This window comes from Ranitomeya variabilis, chromosome 2 (assembly GCF_051348905.1).
Source record: "Ranitomeya variabilis isolate aRanVar5 chromosome 2, aRanVar5.hap1, whole genome shotgun sequence".
In the NCBI taxonomy this organism is placed as follows: Eukaryota; Metazoa; Chordata; class Amphibia; order Anura; family Dendrobatidae; genus Ranitomeya; species Ranitomeya variabilis.
In genome coordinates, this window is record NC_135233.1 from 476,924,974 (window position 1) to 476,945,555 (window position 20,582).

General features: G+C 42.4%; 1 protein-coding gene and 1 long non-coding RNA gene across 2 annotated transcripts in view; one reads left to right on the forward strand and one right to left on the reverse strand.

Moving 5' to 3' along the window:
• Nucleotides 1-10,219, forward strand: part of LOC143806853 (uncharacterized) — an 81,963-nt gene extending 71,744 nt beyond the window's left edge. The window contains exons 4-7 of the long non-coding RNA XR_013221574.1: nucleotides 2,219-2,651; nucleotides 5,571-5,691; nucleotides 6,296-6,483; nucleotides 10,070-10,219. This is a non-coding gene — a long non-coding RNA (uncharacterized LOC143806853). The remainder of the gene's footprint in view (nucleotides 1-2,218; nucleotides 2,652-5,570; nucleotides 5,692-6,295; nucleotides 6,484-10,069) is intronic.
• Nucleotides 1-20,582, reverse strand: part of PIDD1 (p53-induced death domain protein 1) — a 37,284-nt gene that overhangs the window by 11,328 nt on the left and 5,374 nt on the right. The window contains exons 3-11 of the mRNA XM_077287813.1: nucleotides 17,653-18,066; nucleotides 14,884-15,090; nucleotides 11,774-11,828; nucleotides 10,227-10,428; nucleotides 6,260-6,394; nucleotides 5,542-5,718; nucleotides 2,496-2,643; nucleotides 2,272-2,407; nucleotides 1,552-1,702 (exon numbers count right to left, since the gene is read on the reverse strand). Coding sequence (XP_077143928.1) covers nucleotides 1,552-1,702; nucleotides 2,272-2,407; nucleotides 2,496-2,643; nucleotides 5,542-5,718; nucleotides 6,260-6,394; nucleotides 10,227-10,428; nucleotides 11,774-11,828; nucleotides 14,884-15,090; nucleotides 17,653-18,066 — 1,625 coding nt within the window. The remainder of the gene's footprint in view (nucleotides 1-1,551; nucleotides 1,703-2,271; nucleotides 2,408-2,495; nucleotides 2,644-5,541; nucleotides 5,719-6,259; nucleotides 6,395-10,226; nucleotides 10,429-11,773; nucleotides 11,829-14,883; nucleotides 15,091-17,652; nucleotides 18,067-20,582) is intronic.

Consider the following 20,582-nt stretch of genomic DNA (forward strand, 5'->3'; position numbering starts at 1 on the left):
TCTGCAAACTAAATTCACCATTTTTGAAGGCTTATTTCCATCACTGACAGTTTTGATGAGTGATGCCTTCACTTACTAATCAAATTGCCAGGATCCTGAGACCAAAGGGTCCACGACGCGGCTTTAGCATCCCTTCCCTTCAATCCTCTCCCCGCACAACGGTGCTACCGGCTGTGCAGGGATCTGTGGCGGAGCCCCCTTTACCGGGAGTGATGGCATAACCTAGTAATGTGCCACTACTTTCTGTGATGGAAGCTTTATCTTTATTGGTGCTGGACCTGGTATGCTGCAATGTCCTACAAAGCCATCAGCAGAATGCAGACTGCAGTGTATGGCAGCCTGTCCTCTGTGTAATAATTATCAACAGGAGCAGACTGGTGGAAATGATGAGCAGCTTCCTTTCTATTTCATCAGATTGTTCCTAGTTGTAAAGGAAGCAATTCTGAAAATAGGATTATAGTAAGGAACTGCTTTTATGTATTTCCTTAATAAATGAGTGTAAACCTACGTAACCTGGATAGGTAAGTGAACTGTGCCCGATTCTGTTTTACTAGAAAATGAAGGATAGCAAAAGCAGAATTAGGATATTTAGGGTATGAGCACACAACCATTTTTACCTGCAGACAAACCCACCAGGTTTTTCAGGAGATAAATGCTTCAGGACACATTGCCTTTTTTGTGTCATGACGTGACTTTTTCATAGTGAGCGCTTGCTTCATCATTTGTGACCACCAGATCTTTTTCCTGGCTTTTTCTGGTCGCTTTTTTTCTCCATTCAACAATGAAGAAACTGCCATCGTTGTCATAAAGCGACCATGCTGGGAAAATGCTCACAACAATGTCTGGGGTCTCTTGTATTGTAAAGTATAAAGCGTCTTCAGAGCAGAATGACCTCAACAACGGTCATGGCCACTTTATTTAAAGAGGTTGTCCACTACTTTTACAATGATGACGCATCCTTTGGATAGGTCATCAATGTCTAATTGGTCAGGGTCCAACACCCGTATCCGTACCAATCAGCTATTGTCGGAGTTGGTGGCCGCCGGCGTTGCTAGCCGTCTTCTGATATTGGCTACGGCAGGGTACTACACATCTGCCCCCTATTGATTTGAATAAGAGGCGGACATGTAGTACCCTGCTGCAGACACTATCAGAAGACAGAGCAGCTTGACAAGTGATTACTTTTGGCCGGCAGCCATCGCCGCCGACACCGATAACAGCTGAACGACGGGGGTGCTGGGTGTTGGACCTCAGCTGATCAGATATTGATGACCTATCCCGAGGATACGGCATCAATGTAAAAGTAGTGGAGAACCTATTTAACTGTTTGGAGCCTTTGGAAACCCAAAGAAGTTGAAAGAAGCTCAAAAGCCTGAACATATAAACAGAAAGTCATTTTTACATAGAAATGCAAATGTTAATTCTTTTGAGCTTTTTTCTGACTTTTTTTTTTCAGGTGGGTTTAGGGCAGATCCACCCGAAAAAAAAGTCTGTATGTGCACATACCCTAATAGAGTAAAGGGGACATGAAATGATAACGATGGAGCGCACCTTGTGCTTAGGGACACATTGCAGCAGCACCTGCTCCGGATCCCGTTTCCTCTGCAAAGCAACAAAATTGACCTGGTACATGCGCAGCCGATTGTATACATTCTTGGCCAGCTCACCCACGTAGGACTTTGTGGTATACCATAGCCAGTACCTGAAAAAAAGATACTTTAATATAAAACAGACTTTAGCTATAAGGAGTGATTTCATTACATGCATCTCATATATGTACAGCACAAGGTAGGCACATGAAGTGTGCCGCCATATGACGTCTCTCTGAAGCATCATTGTTCCTGACAGCATTGCTTCCACATTATAATGCCTCTGTCATATTTTATGTATTGAAGCATGACACCATTTATTTTCTTAAAGTCAGAGGTACGGTAAGAAACAATATCTTATGCATGAGGTCAAAAACAGTGTGCAAAATACACTGGGCAAATAGGCAATCCCAGGATGTGTCGAGGCTGTCGAACAGCCGCGGGGACTCGAACATGGTATTCGAGCACGCCGAAGACACTCTGTTAGCACTCGAGCATGCTCAGAAAACAGCTCTTAGTTTATGCTGTGTGTATGCTAGAGAGCCATAATAAATCTCCCCAATGTAGCAGAACATAAAAACATGTAGAATACACTAATAAAGGTAGTAACAGGCATCTGTCTATTACAGGAAGTAATCAAGAAAAAGATGTACTACATACTATTCTAATAATAAGAACTCACCATGAAAAATGGTCCACCTGGAAGTGGGCATAAATATGAGTGATTTGCAACACAACCTGATTGGTGATGTCAGTCCAGGTCTGTGCCCGGGGATCGCCGTGCAAAAGAAACAGATGGGAACGATCCAAGGTGTCCCCTGCGAAGAACAAAGAGAAAAGTGCTGATACTGGACCAAACATGGACCCAAAGATGGCGGCCACAGCGGAACTAGTATAGTGTCCGACCTGTCACACCAGGAGGGAGCGGCAACTGGATCTTGACAGGACTCAGAAAGTTGGCTGCTGAACTTTGCGACAGACATAAGAGGGGACTAGTGGAGGACTCCGAGTCTCCAGTTATCTTTTCCAGCACTCGTTTGGAGATTGGTAAAACCTTGAAAAGTGAGTAAGTTAGAAAATAAGGAATGGAAATTAAAGAACAGGGTTGAATTAAATCACCAGGTTCGGCTGTAGCCACTTCACATTAAATTGTAACTGCCCTTTCGGGTAACTACTTTACAGAATAAGTCGTCACGTGTTTGCATGAAGAATAACACTATTTCTAGACATTACACCATGTTCCAAATTATTATGCAAATTACATTTTTATCGGATTTTCCTAAATGATCGGTGCAAATGACAGTCAGTCTAATAAAAGTAATCACCCTTTAGAGTATACATCGAATTTTATTGAATAAACCTCCCAATGATAACAGTATAATCTCCAAAATGAATGAAAACTTAAAATGCACTGTTCCAAATTATTAGGCACAGTAGAATTTCTAAACATTTGATATGTTTTAAAGAACTGAAAATGCTCATTTGTGGAATTTGCAGCATTAGGAGGTCACATTCACTGGACAAAAAAGCTACTTAACTCCAAAACATCCTAACAGGCCAAGTTACATGTTAACATAGGACCCTTCTTTGATGTCACCTTCACAATTCTTGCATCCATTGAACTTGTGAGTTTTTGGAAAGTTTCTGCTTGTATTTCTTTGCATGAAGTCAGAATAGCCTCCCAGAGCTGCTGTTTTGATGTGAACTGCCTCCCACCCTCATAGATCTTTTGCTTGATGATACTCCAAAGGTTCTCTATAGGGTTGAGGTCAGGGGAAGATGGTGGCCACACCATGAGTTTATCTCCTTTTATGCCCATAGCAGCCAATGACTCAGAGGTATTCTTTGCAGCATGAGATGGTGCATTGTCATGCATGAAGATGATTTTGCTCCTGTAGGCACATTTCTGCTTTTTATACCATGGAGGAAAGTTGTTAGTCAGAAACTCTATATACTTTGCAGAGGTCATTTCACACCTTCGGGAACATTAAAGGGCCTTACCAGCTGTTTCTCCATGATTCCGGCCCAAAACATGACTCCTCCACCTCCTTGCTGACGTTGAAGCCTTGTTGGGACATGGTGGCCATCCACCAACCATCCACTACTAAATCCATTTGGACCATCCAGGGTTGCTCAACATTTATCAGTAAACAAGACTGTTTGGAAATTAGTCTTCATGTATGTGTGGGCCCAATGCAACCATTTCTGCTTGTGAACACTGTTTAAGGGTGGCCGAATAGTAGGTTTATGCACCACAGCAAGCCTTTGAGGGAGCCTACACCTTGAGGTTCGAGGGACTCCAGAGGCACCAGCAGCTTCAAATATCTGTTTGCTGCTTTGTAATGGCTTTTTAGCAGCTGCTCTCTTAATCCGATGAACTTGCCAGGCAGAAATCTTCCTCATTATGCCTTTATCAGCACAAACACATTTGTGCTCTGATACAGCCACAAATCTCTTAACAGTACGATGATCACGCTTAAGTTTTCGGGAAATATCTAATGTTTTCATCCCTTCACCAAGGCATTGCGCTATTTGATGCTTTTCAGCAGCAGAGAGATCCTTTTTCTTTCCCATATTACTTGAAAACTGTGACCTGCTTAATAATGTGGAACATCATTTTTGAGTAGTTTTCCTTTAATTAGAATCACCTGGAAAACCAATTATCACATGTGTTTAAGATTGATTTCAGTGATCCATTGAGCCCCGAGACACAATACCATCCATGAGTTTATTTGAAAAACAAAACAATTCAATCTTTGACACTTAAATCCAATTTGCATAATAATTTGGAACACAGTGTATATGACTTGTATCCTCCATTTTTAGCAGCTTTTCCCACTGCACCAGAAGCCTCAGCATTTTCTACTTGTGTGTGTGTGTTTTGTTTTCCTTCAGCTTCACCCTCACCTCCAACAGCTTTTATAGCAGCAAATGTAATCTGATCTCTAAGGAAGACAGATCTGCTGACAGATTAGAGCAGTTTTTCAGTGCAGGGAGAAAAAAGATTCAGGGAATCTGTCAGCAACTTTTTGTTATGAAATCTGAGAGCATCATAGAGGCGGAAAACCTGGTTCCAGCGATGTATCACTTACTGGGCTGCTTGCTGCAGTTTTGATACAATTACTGGGTCAGGACTTGAACGCAGCAGCTATTCCCTCTGAGCTTTTCAGCTCGTTGGACAGTTCTTTGCTAACCCAGATACTAGTACCTGTGTTGTTTCTGATTGTCTCCACTCTGATTGAACACCATACTTAACCTTGGCATTGCACTTCCTTCGTTGTGAGATCATTGAGCTCGCAGCCTTTAGTCAAGCTGCCTTTCAACTGCTCCTTCATTCCAAGATTATACTGCTGCTACCGTGTACCAAACCCTGGCTATTCCTGACTACACAACCTGCTGATCCTTTACCTATATTGCTGCTCTGTGTACAGACCCTTGGCTATTCCTAACTATGCTACCTGCCAGTGCTGCCCCTAGTGGTTGCAATATCACTACTCCAGCCCAGGCCAGTCCATAACACAATTTTTTTTTCTGCAGCAGATCTAGCAGTTCTCTGAATGCTGAGCTTTATATAACCCCCACCTACAACACTGATTGGCACCTTCCTGTGTACTTGGTTAGCAAGCTGCCAATCAGTGGTGAGGGTGGGGTTACACAGATTAGCTGGACTGGCCTGCACGTGAGACCTAGTTCTGTAGTGATAATCTCCTGCTGATAAAATGCTGATTGTATTGAAACTACAGCACACAGTCCAGTAAGTGACACATCCATTGAATAAGGCTCTCTTGCCCTATCTTTTGCTGCTTTCATATTACAGAGCAAAAACCTGCTGACAAATTCTCTGTAATAAGAGAGTTAAGATGCTTTTTTCTGTTATAGGATATACTAAAAAGCTTCTTATTTTCACTTTGTACTAATGATTAATGTGGAAAAACAAATTGTAGTTAGTGACCTGCATGCGCACTGTTCGAGTCTCTGCAGTTGCACCAGGAGGAAACTCAACCCGGATGTTTTGGTCCACACTAGAGAACAGGAGCTCCCCCTCTTTTGGAACCTTACGGCAATCTTCAACTAGACGCGACACCACAAGGAACCAGGAGAAGTGAGTGGTCTTACAAGAGGCCAGCATCTGTGTTAGGAAAGAAAGGAAGAAGTCAGTGTTGTCCCATTAAAATCGGGTTCAGATGAGAGTGCAAAACCGTCCATTTTTCATCCAGAAAAAAATGATGATTTTTCATGCTTAGGCTGCCGTCACACTATCAGTTTTCGGTCAGTATTTTCCATCAGTATTTGTAAGCCAAAACCAGGAGTGGAACAAATAGAGGAAAAGTATAATAGAAACATATGCACCACTTCTGCATTTATCACCCACTCCTGGTTTTGGCTTACAAATCACAATCCGTGTGACGTTTTTTGCATGAACAAATGGATAAATAATAAAGGTTAAATCCATGTGACGGGACACAGTTATAGTCGCCGCTGACTATGTAGTGAGCATGGACTGAAGCCTCACTGTCAGCGCCTCTATGACTGAAAGCCGGAAGCTCTGACTTTCAGACATAGAGGCGCTGCCGTTACAGCTTTAATATGCTATTAATTTGCATATTAAACCCATACTTTTTTTTACATTCCTGTTCTAATATTACTGGTGCTGACATTATAAGCCCCACCTCATGCACTGACTTCTCCTTTGTTGTGGTGCTCAGGTCCATCCATGATCCAGAACAGTCACTAAAAGTCCTGATGACCACCTCGCGCTTTGGCATAGGCTTCAGGAAGGCGAATGGGATGCCGATTTCTACATCCTGTGGAATACCGAAGAAATCATCTATAAATATACAATAAGCAAACTTTCTCAGCTCGGCGCATCCTCCAAATAACTGCATAAAACTAGGTGAGGCACCAGTGTCAATAAATTACTTACAAACTTTAATTGTCCGCTAGGAAGTTTCATTTACTGGCATAAAAAGTAACTAAACTTTTGTCACTCTTTTTTATATTTTTGTATCATTTTAATTACAAGCAGATCAGTGGAGGTCCGGTTGCAGAGACGCCCCACCAGTCCCTCTAAAAAAAAACACAGCTCCTGTCTGAGCGTGCACAGATAGCAGAGTACAGATACAATAGCAAGCTTATGTATGTTTCCTCTGTGTGCGTGCTCAGGCCAGAACTGTGCACCTGTCAGGGGGCTTTGTGATAAAGCGGTGGACATCCCAGGACCCGGACCCCCACTGATCTGCTTGCAATTTAAAATGATGACGCAAAAATATAAAAAAAAGAGCTAAAAGTTTAGTTACTCTTTAACCTCTTGTGTTGGTCTTTTTTTGTTGTTTTGATTTTTTATTGCCACATTCCAAAAATATAGCTTGTTTTAATTTTTCTATCAAACTAGCTATATAAGTAATTGTTTTATTGCAAGTTGTATTTTGATTGTATCATTTTCATGTACATAATCCAAAACAGCTTTTATAATTTCTAGGAGGAAAAAGACAGCAGTTCAGGCTTTATTTTGCAGGATTTTTTTAATAGCATTGACAGCACAGTACCGATGACAAGTGCCGCTACACTATGAAAGACAACATTTTTTAATTTTACATTTAATGGAGCTTTATGAAGATGTATTTTTGGAGGCGAAGTTATAGTTTTTATTGGATCCATTTTTTGGTACCTGTGACTTTTTGTTTGTTTTTGGGAGGTCAGCTGTACAAGGAACAGCCATGCAGGGGGGCATTTTTTCCACATGGGACAAAAAAATCTGCATCAATAATGAGAAATAACATTTATACAGAAAAGTGCAGTTATATAAGTGAGATACGAATCAGAAACAAATAAAGAGGGAAGTGACCCAGTGGGAGAAAGTTTGGAGAGTAGAGAACAGTAGTAAGGCTTGATGAAAAGTGAACCAGGAGCTAAGGAGCCAAAGAAGTGCAAAAACCAGAAATGTCAATATAGTTAACCCAAGACTGCCGGGTTTTCAGGCATTGGTCCATCTTGTCAGTGCATATGGCATGAATCTTTCTCTGAATGTCAAGATCCAATTTTTTTCTAGATTTTATCTTGTCCACACAGAGACGAGTGGACTTCCACTGGGAAGCATCATATATATACAGTGGGGCAAAAAAGTATTTAGTCAGTCAGCAATAGTGCAAGTTCCACCACTTAAAAAGATGAGAGGCGTCTGTAATTTACATCATAGGTAGACCTCAACTATGGGAGACAAACTGAGAAAAAAAAATCCAGAAAATCACATTGTCGTTTTTTTTATCATTTTATTTGCATTTTATGGTGGAAAATAAGTATTTGGTCAGAAACAAACAATCAAGATTTCTGGCTCTCACAGACCTGTAACTTCTTCTTTAAGAGTCTCCTCTTTCCTCCACTCATTACCTGTAGTAATGGCACCTGTTTAAACTTGTTATCAGTATAAAAAGACACCTGTGCACACCCTCAAACAGTCTGACTCCAAACTCCACTATGGTGAAGATCAAAGAGCTGTCAAAGGACACCAGAAACAAAATTGTAGCCCTGCACCAGGCTGGGAAGACTGAATCTGCAATAGCCAACCAGCTTGGAGTGAAGAAATCAACAGTGGGAGCAATAATTCGAAAATGGAAGACATACAAGACCACTGATAATCTCCCTCGATCTGGGGCTCCACACAAAATCCCACCCCGTGGGGTCAGAATGATCACAAGAACGGTGAGCAAAAATCCCAGAACCATGCGGGGGGACCTAGTGAATGAACTGCAGAGAGCTGGGACCAATGTAACAAGGCCTACCATAAGTAACACACTACGCCACCATGGATTCAGATCCTGCAGTGCCAGACGTGTCCCACTGCTTAAGCCAGTACATGTCCGGGCCCATCTGAAGTTTGCTAGAGAGCATTTGGATGATCCAGAGGAGTTTTGGGAGAATGTCCTATGGTCTGATGAAATCAAACTGGAACTGTTTGGTAGAAACACAACTTGTCGTGTTTGGAGGAAAAAGAATACTGAGTTGCATCCATCAAACACCATACCTACTGTAAAGCATGGTGGTGGAAACATCATGCTTTGGGGCTGTTTCTCTGCAAAGGGGCCAGGACGACTGATCCGGGTACATGAAAGAATGAATGGGGCCATGTATCGTGAGATTTTGAGTGCAAACCTCCTTCCATCAGCAAGGGCATTGAAGTTGAAACGTGGCTGGGTCTTTCAGCATGACAATGATCCAAAGCACACCGCCAGGGCAACGAAGGAGTGGCTTCGTAAGAAGCATTTCAAGGTCCTGGAGTGGCCTAGCCAGTCTCCAGATCTCAACCCTATAGAAAACCTTTGGAGGGAGTTGAAAGTCCGTGTTGCCAAGCGAAAAGCCAAAAACATCACTGCTCTAGAGGAGATCTGCATGGAGGAATGGGCCAAAATACCAACAACAGTGTGTGGCAACCTTGTGAAGACTTACAGAAAACGTTTGACCTCTGTCATTGCCAACAAAGGATTTATTACAAAGTATTGAGATGAAATTTTGTTTCTGACCAAATACTTATTTTCCACCATAATATGCAAATAAAATGATAAAAAAAAACAGACAATGTGATTTTCTGGATTTTTTTTTCTCAGTTTGTCTCCCATAGTTGAGGTCTACCTATGATGTAAATTACAGACGCCTCTCATCTTTTTAAGTGGTGGAACTTGCACTATTGCTGACTGACTAAATACTTTTTTGCCCCACTGTATATACAATGATTCCAAAAGCCCGTAGGTTTGTCAACAAGTAAGAGAACAGTAGGGGACATCAGAAATGGAGCAGTTAAGTCCTGGGTGATAAGTTAGGAAATTTGAGACCAGAAAGTTGAAACCTAAGGCCGGGGTCACAATTGCGAGAAACTCACACGAGTCTCGCACCTCAATACCCGGCGCTGCACTTGATCTGGAGCATTCAGCTACATAGAAATACCTACAGCCTCACGCTCCGGTCCCGAGTGCCGGGTATTGAGGTGCGAGACTCGTGCGAGTTTCTTGCAAGTGTGACCCCGGCCTTAGAAGAAGACTATTAGAAGTGTAAGGCAGTGCCATAATCTGGGCGCACAAGAAAGCAGAGGGGTGACGACACTGGGTAACCGTGATAGACCCTAGTGAGAGCCAGGTAGATCCTATGATGGAGGATCCATTCAGTAATTGTGGTTCCAACATTGTAATGCCACGTGGATGCCCAAGAAAGCAGGAATGGTAGCTGAGTATCACCTGGAGGCTCGTTCATTGGGGTCTATGAATTAGAAATGTGGCCAAGGCCAATAAGTACTGGAATAAAGTGGAAGTCAGGAGGTCTCTCGTGAGAGAACATACATGATGAAGTGTCTGAAGCAGATTTTTAATTTTTTTAGTTAATAGTGCAGGAGCTGTATGCAGATATTACCATTGATACATATAAGTAAGAGGACCCTAAATGAGACTCCCATAACAGTAAGACCCGTGGTGTGTTCCTCTTCTTCTTTTCAGGGACCATTCCACAGATTTCTAACTCCCCTTGTTTGCAAACATTGCATTTCCTTTGAAGTCGGGAAGCTTTTACAAGTTTTGTTATACAGAATATCACAAGGGACGGTGCAAGCATCTGCTCGGTCTATGGCATGTGTGTCCTTGTGGAGAACCTCACCTGGTGGAACTGTAGGCCATGAGGCTGAAGCTCCAAGGTGCTACTGAGCAGCACATCATGGTGCCCGAGCCTCACATGCTGCAGGTCTGGTAGCAATATTTGGTAATGTATTCTTATGGTGTACGACACAGCTCCAGGAGGAAAACAGAGATGAAACCCGTGTGGGAGAAATATCCGGCATCCATCTGGTGTGACACAAAAACTGGGAACATTTGTAAAAATAAAGGGTTATTACCGTCAGCATCTTTTCTAGCTTCTATAAACTACATGTATCCAACCAGTATCGTAACATCATTACTTAGTTTCCCGGGCTGTGCTAGAATGTAAAGAACCACTTAATAACTGATATAGGTAATGAAGAATATGAAACAGGTTTATTTAAAGGGGGATTCCACTTTCAGAACACCAGTGTCCCACGGCAGGAGTTTATTTTAAATAAAATGGTTTTACTTCCCCTCCTCCCCGGGTTCACAGCTGAGTCTTTACCGCTGATCCCAGTGTCTGTTACTGTCTGCAGCGCTGACATCACATGAATAGCACTGCAGCCAATCAGTTAGATCAACAGCTCTGCCTAAGTTGAGGGCATGAGCCACTGAGCTCAGTGAATGGCTGCCGTGCTGTCCACGTGAGGTCAGTGCTGCAGACAGTAAGAGACACCGGGAGCAACAGTGAGACAACGTGCTGGACCCGAGAGGGGGAGTGAAGAACAGTCTGCTTTATTTAAAACTTTATATGTTAGGGTTATGGCTGATTTTTTACCCTAAGACCACGTTCACACATTCAGTATTTGGTCAGTATTTTATAAGCCAAAACCAGGAAAGGGTGATAAATACAGTTCTCTGATCCTGGCTAGCACAGATCATACTTCAGTAGGGTTCTGTTTTGATCTAACGAGATCCTTTGGAGCTATAAGTCAGGAGTAATCCTCCACCTGTACCTCTAAGGCCAGTCTCACACGTCCAGATATTTCCGGTACCGGAAAAAACGGTCCCGGAGCTATCAGTGTCCGTGTGTGCACGTAGGCCATCCGTGTGTCCGTGTTTATCGTCCATGTGCTGTCCGTGTGTCCGTGTATTGAAACAATTTGTTTCAATTTTAACCCTATGACTTTAAAAAAAGCACACGGACAGCATCCGTGTGCGGTACATGTTTACATGCACCCATTGACTTTAATGGGTCCATGTGATCCCACGAACACTGACATGTCTCCATGTTTTGCACACAGACACACGGTCCGTGAAAACACGCTGACATGTGCAGAGACACATTCATTTTAATGTGTCTACGTGTGTCAGTGTCTCCGGTACGTGAGGAAACGGTCACCACGCGTACCGGAGCCACTGAAATGTGAAACCGGCCTTAATGGTAGCGTCTGACTTTGTCCCCATAGAGTTTACAATATTTTTTTTCTCACATAAAAGGCAATGACAGCTGGGTATTCTTACATAGGGCACCGATCTGGACCGATTTTTGCAATGAATGTGCATTCGGCCCGATCATCAGCTTGTGCAAACGTCTGGAGCACTGCAAAGACTGACATTACTTACCTCTTTTCTTCTGGTTTCACGTACAGCTCCTTTATTTCTAAGCGTTGACTTTCATCTGTACAAAAAACAGAGTTCCATAAGTGCATAATCCCACAGTACTGATATGGGCCCTCTCACCAGTATAAAGCCTTGTACACATGGTGCAGATTTTGCATTTTTCTCCGCACCCTAAACCAAAAGTTAATTTCACAGATGTCCTTGATTTTTCTCATACACAAAAAATGGACAGATTTCCATCAGTGTTTGGTCTGTGTGTTAGTTCTTTCATCAGTGATTTTTCAATTATCCGCCAGTATGTTAAAGACGGATAACGCAGGGATCACGTCCTCGTGCTGTCTGTGATTTTTACAAACCCATAGACTTGTATGAGTAATTTTTATCCTCAGACATCAGGTCAGCGAAAAAACCTGCGAACAGACCCATAGATTATAATGGCTACAGGGCTGGGTTCCAAAATGGATAGAACATGTACAGGTCCTTCTCAAAAAATTAGCATATAGTGTTAAATTTCATTATTTACCATAATGTAATGATTACAATTAAACTTTCATATATTATAGATTCATTATCCACCAACTGAAATTTGTCAGGTCTTTTATTGTTTTAATACTGATGATTTTGGCATACAACTCCTGATAACCCAAAAAACCTGTCTCAATAAATTAGCATATCAAGAAAAGGTTCTCTAAACGACCTATTACCCTAATCTTCTGAATCAACTAATTAACTCTAAACACATGCAAAAGATACCTGAGGCTTTTAAAAACTCCCTGCCTGGTTCATTACTCAAAACCCCCATCATGGGTAAGACTAGCGACCTGACAGATGTCAAGAAGGCCATCATTGACACCCTCAAGCAAGAGGGTAAGACCCAGAAAGAAATTTCTCAACAAATAGGCTGTTCCCAGAGTGCTGTATCAAGGCACCTCAATGGTAAGTCTGTTGGAAGGAAACAATGTGGCAGAAAACGCTGTACAACGAGAAGAGGTGACAGGACCCTGAGGAAGATTGTGGAGAAGGACCGATTCCAGACCTTGGGGAACCTGAGGAAGCAGTGGACTGAGTCTGGTGTGGAAACATCCAGAGCCACCGTGCACAGGCGTGTGCAGGAAATGGGCTACAGGTGCCGCATTCCCCAGGTAAAGCCACTTTTGAACCATAAACAGCGGCAGAAGCGCCTGACCTGGGCTACAGAGAAGCAGCACTGGACTGTTGCTAAGTGGTCCCAAGTACTTTTTTCTGATGAAAGCAAATTTTGCATGTCATTCGGAAATCAAGGTGCCAGAGTCTGGAGGAAGACTGGGGAGAAGGAAATGCCAAAATGCCTGAAGTCCAGTGTCAAGTACCCAGTCAGTGATGTTGTGGGGTGCCATGTCAGCTGCTGGTGTTGGTCCACTGTGTTTCATCAAGGGCAGGGTCAATGCAGCTAGCTATCAGGAGATTTTGGAGCACTTCATGCTTCCATCGGCTGAAATGCTTTATGGAGATGAAGATTTCATTTTTCAGCACGACCTGGCACCTGCTCACAGTGCCAAAACCACTGGTAAATGGTTTACTGACCATGGTATTACTGTGCTCAATTGGCCTGCCAACTCTCCTGACCTGAACCCCATAGAGAATCTGTGGGATATTGTGAAGAGAAAGTTGAGAGACGCAAGACCCAACACTCTGGATGAGCTTAAGGCCGCTATTGAAGCATCCTGGGCCTCCATAACATCTCAGCAGTGTCACAGGCTGATTGCCTCCATGCCACGCCGCATTGAAGCAGTCATTTCTGCCAAAGGATTCCCGACCAAGTATTGAGTGCATAACTGAACATTATTATTTGATGGTTTTTTTGTTTGTTATTAAAAAACACTTTTATTTGATTGGACGGTTGAAATATGCTAATTTATTGAGACAGGTTTTTTGGGTTATCAGGAGTTGTAGGCCAAAATCATCAGTATTAAAACAATAAAAGACCTGACAAATTTCAGTTGGTGGATAATGAATCTATAATATATGAAAGTTTAATTGTAATCATTACATTATGGTAAATAATGAAATTTAACACTATATGCTAATTTTTTGAGAAGGACCTGTATGTGAAAAATGGAGGTGTAAATGAGGCCATTGGCCTCCCTGAAAGGTTAGTTTTATTGCATATGTGAAAAATGGCCTGATTCTCGTCAGTGTTTTGGATCAGATGTTCATCAGTGTTTGGTCCGTGTGTCAGTTTTTACCATCAGTGTTTTATCAGTGATTTTCTAATATGCTAAAAAAATATAAAGTTTCTCCTATTCATTACAATGTTAAAAAATGGACAGAACATGGATTCCTACGAATTGTATCCTTGTGATGACCCATAGACTTGTAGGGGTAATTTTGACAAACTATTTGCAAAAAAAATACAGATATGTGAACAGCATCATAGATTATAATATAATAGGTGCGAGTCCTATAGTTGAAAAATGATAAATCATGTATGTTTGAATGAGGCCTGAAATCCAAAATAGCTAAAAAAAATGTATAAAAAGCTGCATCAAATTGTCTTTTATTAACGTGGCCCATCATATATTTATTTGTCAATGTTTTGTTATCTTCATATAACCCAAACATTTCTTTTGGAATTTTCACACTGGGACTCATAATTTCTGTTCTTTACAGATGACTTTTCAGGAGTGTCACTATCATCACAGGCAGGATTACAATGCAGATAACACCTCAATATACAGCTGATAACACAGGATCCACCAATCGCAATAAGACGATGTCACATTTCCCACTCCATTCACAATGACCTATGTACATGCTCATTAGATGCTTCAATACAAAATACTGCTGCTAATGTTCATGTGAAGCTTCTGAAAAAACAGGAAGTCTAAAATAGCCCCAGAGGCAAGTGTAAAAATGTCAAGATTTTACATTTTATTAAAATAATACATTTAACATAAAAAAAAACGATTTAACAGTAGGTAAGTTTGTAATGATATTTTCCCTTTAAAGGAGCCATACTCTGTTTTGGAAGAGAGCAGCACACGATTAAACACTTCATTCATTATTTAGAACTTCTGACCTGTCTCTCAAAAGTTTTCTCAAAGCATAAGGAGACTGTAGAGATAGTATTTTACCTTCAGATAGCGGTGAGGACTCAAGTTCACCTATGGGGTTCCCTTGCAGAAACGCACAAGAGCACTGTATGATTTCTATAGGAACAGTGCGTAGCCTGTTGTTCTGTAAGTCCAGGCGAGAGAGGTGAGGCAGACAGGCCAGGCCCGCTGGGACTGCCACAAGGACATTACTGTGAAGGTAAAGCTCCTGGAGAGATATCATGTTACCTATAGAAGACAATATATATTTCTTATATTTCTATTTTATTTGGGATCATGAAATATGAGGCTTCGCTCATCTGGTGATTACTCTGTATATCCATAGCACTATTTATATTATTAAAGTGGACCCCGGACGCTCTACTATACCTAAAATAACAAGTAGGGAAGGTACTCCCCCTCCCCAGGTCCAGCGTTGGCTTCCGCGCTGCTCCTATGGTCTCTGTGTGACAGCGGTGACATCACATTCACAGTGCGCATCACCGATGTAGCCAATCACAGAGCCCAGCCTTTGTGCGAAGGTAGACAGCACAGCAACTAGGCTTAGTGATTGTCTACAGTGGTGATGCGCATTGTAAATATGATGTCACCGCTGTGGCCAATCACTGAGCCCAGCCTTTGTGCGAAGGTAGACAGCACAGCAACTGGGCATAGTAATTGGCTACAGCAGTGATGTGCACTGTGAATATGTCACCGCTGTAGCCAACCACAGAGCCCAGCCTTTGTGCCAAGGTAGACAGCACAGCAACTGGGCTTAGTGATTGGCTACAGTGGTGATGTGCACTGTGAATATGATGTCACTGCTGTGGCCAATCACTGAGCCCAGCCTTTGTGCGAAGGTAGACAGCCCAGCAACTGGGCTTAGTGATTGGCTACAGCAGTGATGTGCACTGTGAATATGTCACTGCTGTAGCCAATCACAGAGCCCAGCCTTTGTGCCAAGATAGACAGCACAGCGACTGGGCTTAGTGATTGGCTACAGTGGTGATGCGCATTGTGAATATGGTGTCACCGCTGTGGCCAATCACTGAGCCCAGCCTTTGTGCCAAGGTAGACAGCCCAGAAACTGGGCATAGTGATTGGCTACAGCAGTGATGTGCACTGTGAATATGATGTCACCGCTGTGGCCAATCACTGAGCCCAGCCTTTGTGTCAAGGTAGACAGCACAGCAAATGGGCTTAGTGATTGGCTACAGCAGTGATGTGCACTGTGAATATGATGTCACCGTTGTGGCCAATCACTGAGCCCAGCCTTTGTGCGAAGGTAGACAGCACAGCAACTGGGCTTAGTGATTGGCTACAGCAGTGAGGTGCACTGTGAATATGTCACCGCTGTAGCCAATCACAGAGCCCAGCCTTTGTGTCAAGGTAGACAGCACAGCAACTGGGCTTAGTGAATGTCACCGCTGTGGCCAATCACTGAGCACAGCCTTTGTGCGAAGGTAGACAGCACAGCAACTGGGCATAGTGATTGGCTACAGCAGTGATGTGCACTGTGAATATGTCACCGCTGTAGCCAACCACAGAGCCCAGCCTTTGTGCCAAGGTAGACAGCACAGCAACTGGGCTTAGTGATTGGCTACAGTGGTGATGCGCATTGTGAATATGATGTCACCGCTGTGGCCAATCACTGAGCTCAACCTTTGTGCGAAGGTAGACAGCACAGCAACTGGGCTTAGTTATTGGCTACAGCAGTGATGTGCACTGTGAATATGATGTCATTGCTGTGGCCAATCACTGAGCCCAGCCTTTGTGCGAAGGTAGACAGCCCAGCAACTGGGCTTAGTGATTGGCTACAGCAGTGATGTGCACTGTGAATATGATGTCACCGCTGCAGCCAAAACACTAAGATCTGAGCAAGAGCAGGGACTCGACGCTGGACCTGGGGAGGGGGGAGTACCTACTCTGTTTGTTATTTTAGAACACTTGGAATCAACAAGCCTGAAAGTGGAAAAACACTTTAAAAAACACGAGTTAAGAGAAAAAAAGCATATTTCTCCTCTTCCAACCTCCTGGATGGGTCATTCACACTCAATTCACTGGTAACATCTGTCTTCAGTGAAGACAGTTTATCGGCTCACTGAGAGATCAGATTACAGTCGCTGCCCATAAAAGTCAATGGAAAGGATAGGAAGAAGGGGAGAGATAGAAGTAGACACAAGCCTTCTGCAACACCCAGCCCTGTTACCAGCAAATGTGGGGTATGGTGGTATTTAGGGGGCTATAAACAATGTGCCGACCCCCAGCAAGCTAACATTTCTGCAGTATCCTAAGCATAGGTTCCAGAAAACCCTTTAAGCCAAAAAAAATAAAAAGTTGAATCTGAAGTTAACATTAATTAAACGGGATGTCCACCGTTGGGGTATTTTTCTTGCTTAGGGATAAAAATAATTTTCACATTTGAGTTTTGTACACAATTTTGCACCATACGCCTTCTATAGCCTTTGTGTTGCACTACTGCTGGGTCAAAAACTAGTTAACTGAGAATCTGTCAGTCAGCCTGCTATGACTGTTTGACATGGAGACGGTAACTCTTTTATAGGTCTTTTTCTGAGCTCCTCTGAACTGATTTATGAACATCTCAAAGTTGAATGTGCAGGGAGATAAAAAGCCTATAAAACGAAAACGGTGCAAAATGTTTAATAAAACCCAATTGCAAAAATGATATTTAGCCCCAAATAAATATATTTAAATAAAAATAAAGGCCAACAAGGTGGACAACCTCTTTAATATACTAATTAATGCATTAAGATTATAAATAAAATATGGAAAAATGAGGCTGACACCTACACAGTGTTTCAGGAAGGTTAGCAAGGTTATTCCCAGACAGATCTAGATGAATACATTGCTGCAAGGTTCCAACCTCCTCAGGCAGGCACGCCAGCCGGTTCTCAGACAGGTCCATTTTCTCCAGATTTTTCAGCTGCCCAATGCCTGCAGGGAGCTCCACCAACTGGTTCGACATGAGTGAGAGATCTGTCAAGAATTTCAGGTCACCAATATCATCTGGAAGAGTCCTGAGCTGGTTGTAGCCAAGATGGAGAGTGGTAAGTAGGGAAAGGGCACTGATACAAGGTGGCAGCTCTGAGAAGCTGTTGAAGCTGAGATCCAGGTGTCGCAGCAGGGAAAGCTGACCGATATCTGGTGGTAGGGTTGTCAGCAATCCATTCTGACAGCGTCCATAGTCATCCCGGAAATGTCCACCTGAGAAGGGTGATATAATAGGTACTGATACACGGGTGCTTATTAGTGATGAGTGAAGGTGTTATCTGAGCATGCTCGGGTGCTAACTGAGTGTCTTCAGTGTGCTCAAATAATATGTTCGAGTCCCTGACCACAGACATGGCCTGTTTGTTAGACAATCCCTGCATGTCTTGCAGCTATCGAACCTCTGCGAGACATGCAGCCACGGGAACTCGAACATAGTATTCAAGCACGACGAAGTCACTCGGTTAGCACCCGAGCATGCTCAGATAACACCTTATCAGAGCACGTTCACTCATCACTAGAAATCATATATAGGTGCACACAATCATTTTGGGCGACAATAAATAAATATTTCCAGTTCTATACTTGGCACTTTAATATCTCGATATCACTAGAAGCTAAAAAACGGGACTTAAAAAAACCTTCCTTTTCTTTTACACACTTGATATTCTTGTATAATAACAGTAATAACAATGGAGTTTAGCCTGCTGAAATGTGACTGAGACAATGTAGTCATAGGAGAATGTCCACACAAAGTCTTTTTCAAGTGGATTATGCCCGATACCTGCCTGAGAAAGAACTAAAAAACGTGGGAAAAAAATTTCTGTGTTTATGTGTTATCCATTTCACATCTTTTAACCGCTTCAGGCTTCGATCTTCTTTCTTTTTTATATGAAATAAAAAAAGCTGGAAAAAACATCAGAGATGATGCTTCAGGAAAAACACTGCCAGCATTTTCCTTCAAGGGGTTGTCCATTTAGGCTACGTGCACATGTTGCGGAAAGTCCTGCGGATTTTTCCGGACTGATTTTGGTAAATCCGCAGGTAAACCGCACTGCGGATTACCTGCAGAATTACCGCAGATTTACCGCAATTTTTGTGCGGATTTCACCTGTGGTTTGACGCCTGCGGATTCCTATTGAGGAGCAGGTGTAAACCGCTGCGGAATTCGCAGAAAGAATTGACATGCTGCGGAATAAACACCGCGTGTTTTTTTCCGCAGCATGTGCACTGTGGATTTTGTTTTCCATAGGTTTACATGGTACTGTACAACGCATGGAAAACTGCGTTCGCAGCAAAATCCCCAGCGTGTGCACATACCCTTAAAAAAAGTATATTTTAATCAATAGATCTTGGAATAATAACTTCCACAATTGTATGTGGCTAAATATAATGTTCCTGTGCTGAGATAATCTTATAAATGTGCCCCTGCTGTGTAATGTGTAATGGCTGTGTCTGACTGTGCAGGAACATGGTCTGATCATACTATATCTCCTGGGGAGGGGAAGAACACAAAAGAGGATACAGACAGGACAGTATGGGATCACAGCTGATTCTTTTTGTGACGTAAAACATTTCACATTAAGCAATGTTTTACCTGAAAGACAGAATTATCTGGGATCCCATGCTGTCCTGTCTGTATACTCTTTTGTGTTCTTCCCCTCCCCAGGAGCTGTGGTATGATCAGACCATGTTCCTGCACAGTCAGACACAGCCATTACACAGTACACAGCAGGGACACATTTATAAGATTATCTCAGCACAGGAATATTTTTAGTAAGCACATCCAATTGTGTAAAGTATTATTATTCCAAGATCTATTGATTAAAATGTTGATTAAATATAGCTTTGATCAGGGGGAAATCCCTCTAAGTGTCTTTAGCTTTTAAAACATGTCGTCAGCACAAAACCTAAGGCTGCAATGTATGTTTTACTAAACTTTTTTTTACATAAAAATGTGATCCTTATATTGTGGTTGAGTTCATTGTGCAAGGAGGAAAAGTAAAAAGACTTACACTCTGCACTCAATTTCTGAGGGTTGACAATATCGGAGATCTCACCTCGGCCTGTCTTCTACTCTCTGATCTTTATTCCTGGCAGTCTATATCCCTCCCAGAACTGGCTGGTACTGCTCCCCACATTCTGGACATCCAAGAGACGTTCTATACAAGGTCATCGTTGTCTCTGATCTGCTCAGGACATTCAAATATAACTACTGGTAGGAACATCCGACTTCTACCTGATTTACCCATATGGACGTTATAGGGCCTGCGCCATTTTTTTTCCCGACGCATCACTACCACACTGGAGGGAAATAAAGAACAGATAACTGGATAAGAAACGATAAGCCCTAATTTCCTGTTATTTTAAAGTCTGTCTTGTTTCCATTGAACCTATGACAACTTAATAGCAAACCGATGAGAATGAAGAAATTGTATGTTATGGTATGAATATGTTGGCGCTATATAAATAAAATTATTATTATTATTTTTATTATTAAATGGTGAACATGTGGATACCGCCCGCGCTGCTGATTATTGAAGACGTCGATTCTCAGGAATTTATTAAACATGCGGTTTTTATTCAACGCGTTTCGAAGTGACAGTCACTTCTTCTTCAGGAAACAACCGCATATTAAAGAAGCACCTGTCACTTCGAAACGCATTGAATAAAAACTGCATGTTTAATAAATTCCGGAGAATCGATGTCTTCAATAATCAGCAGCACGGAGG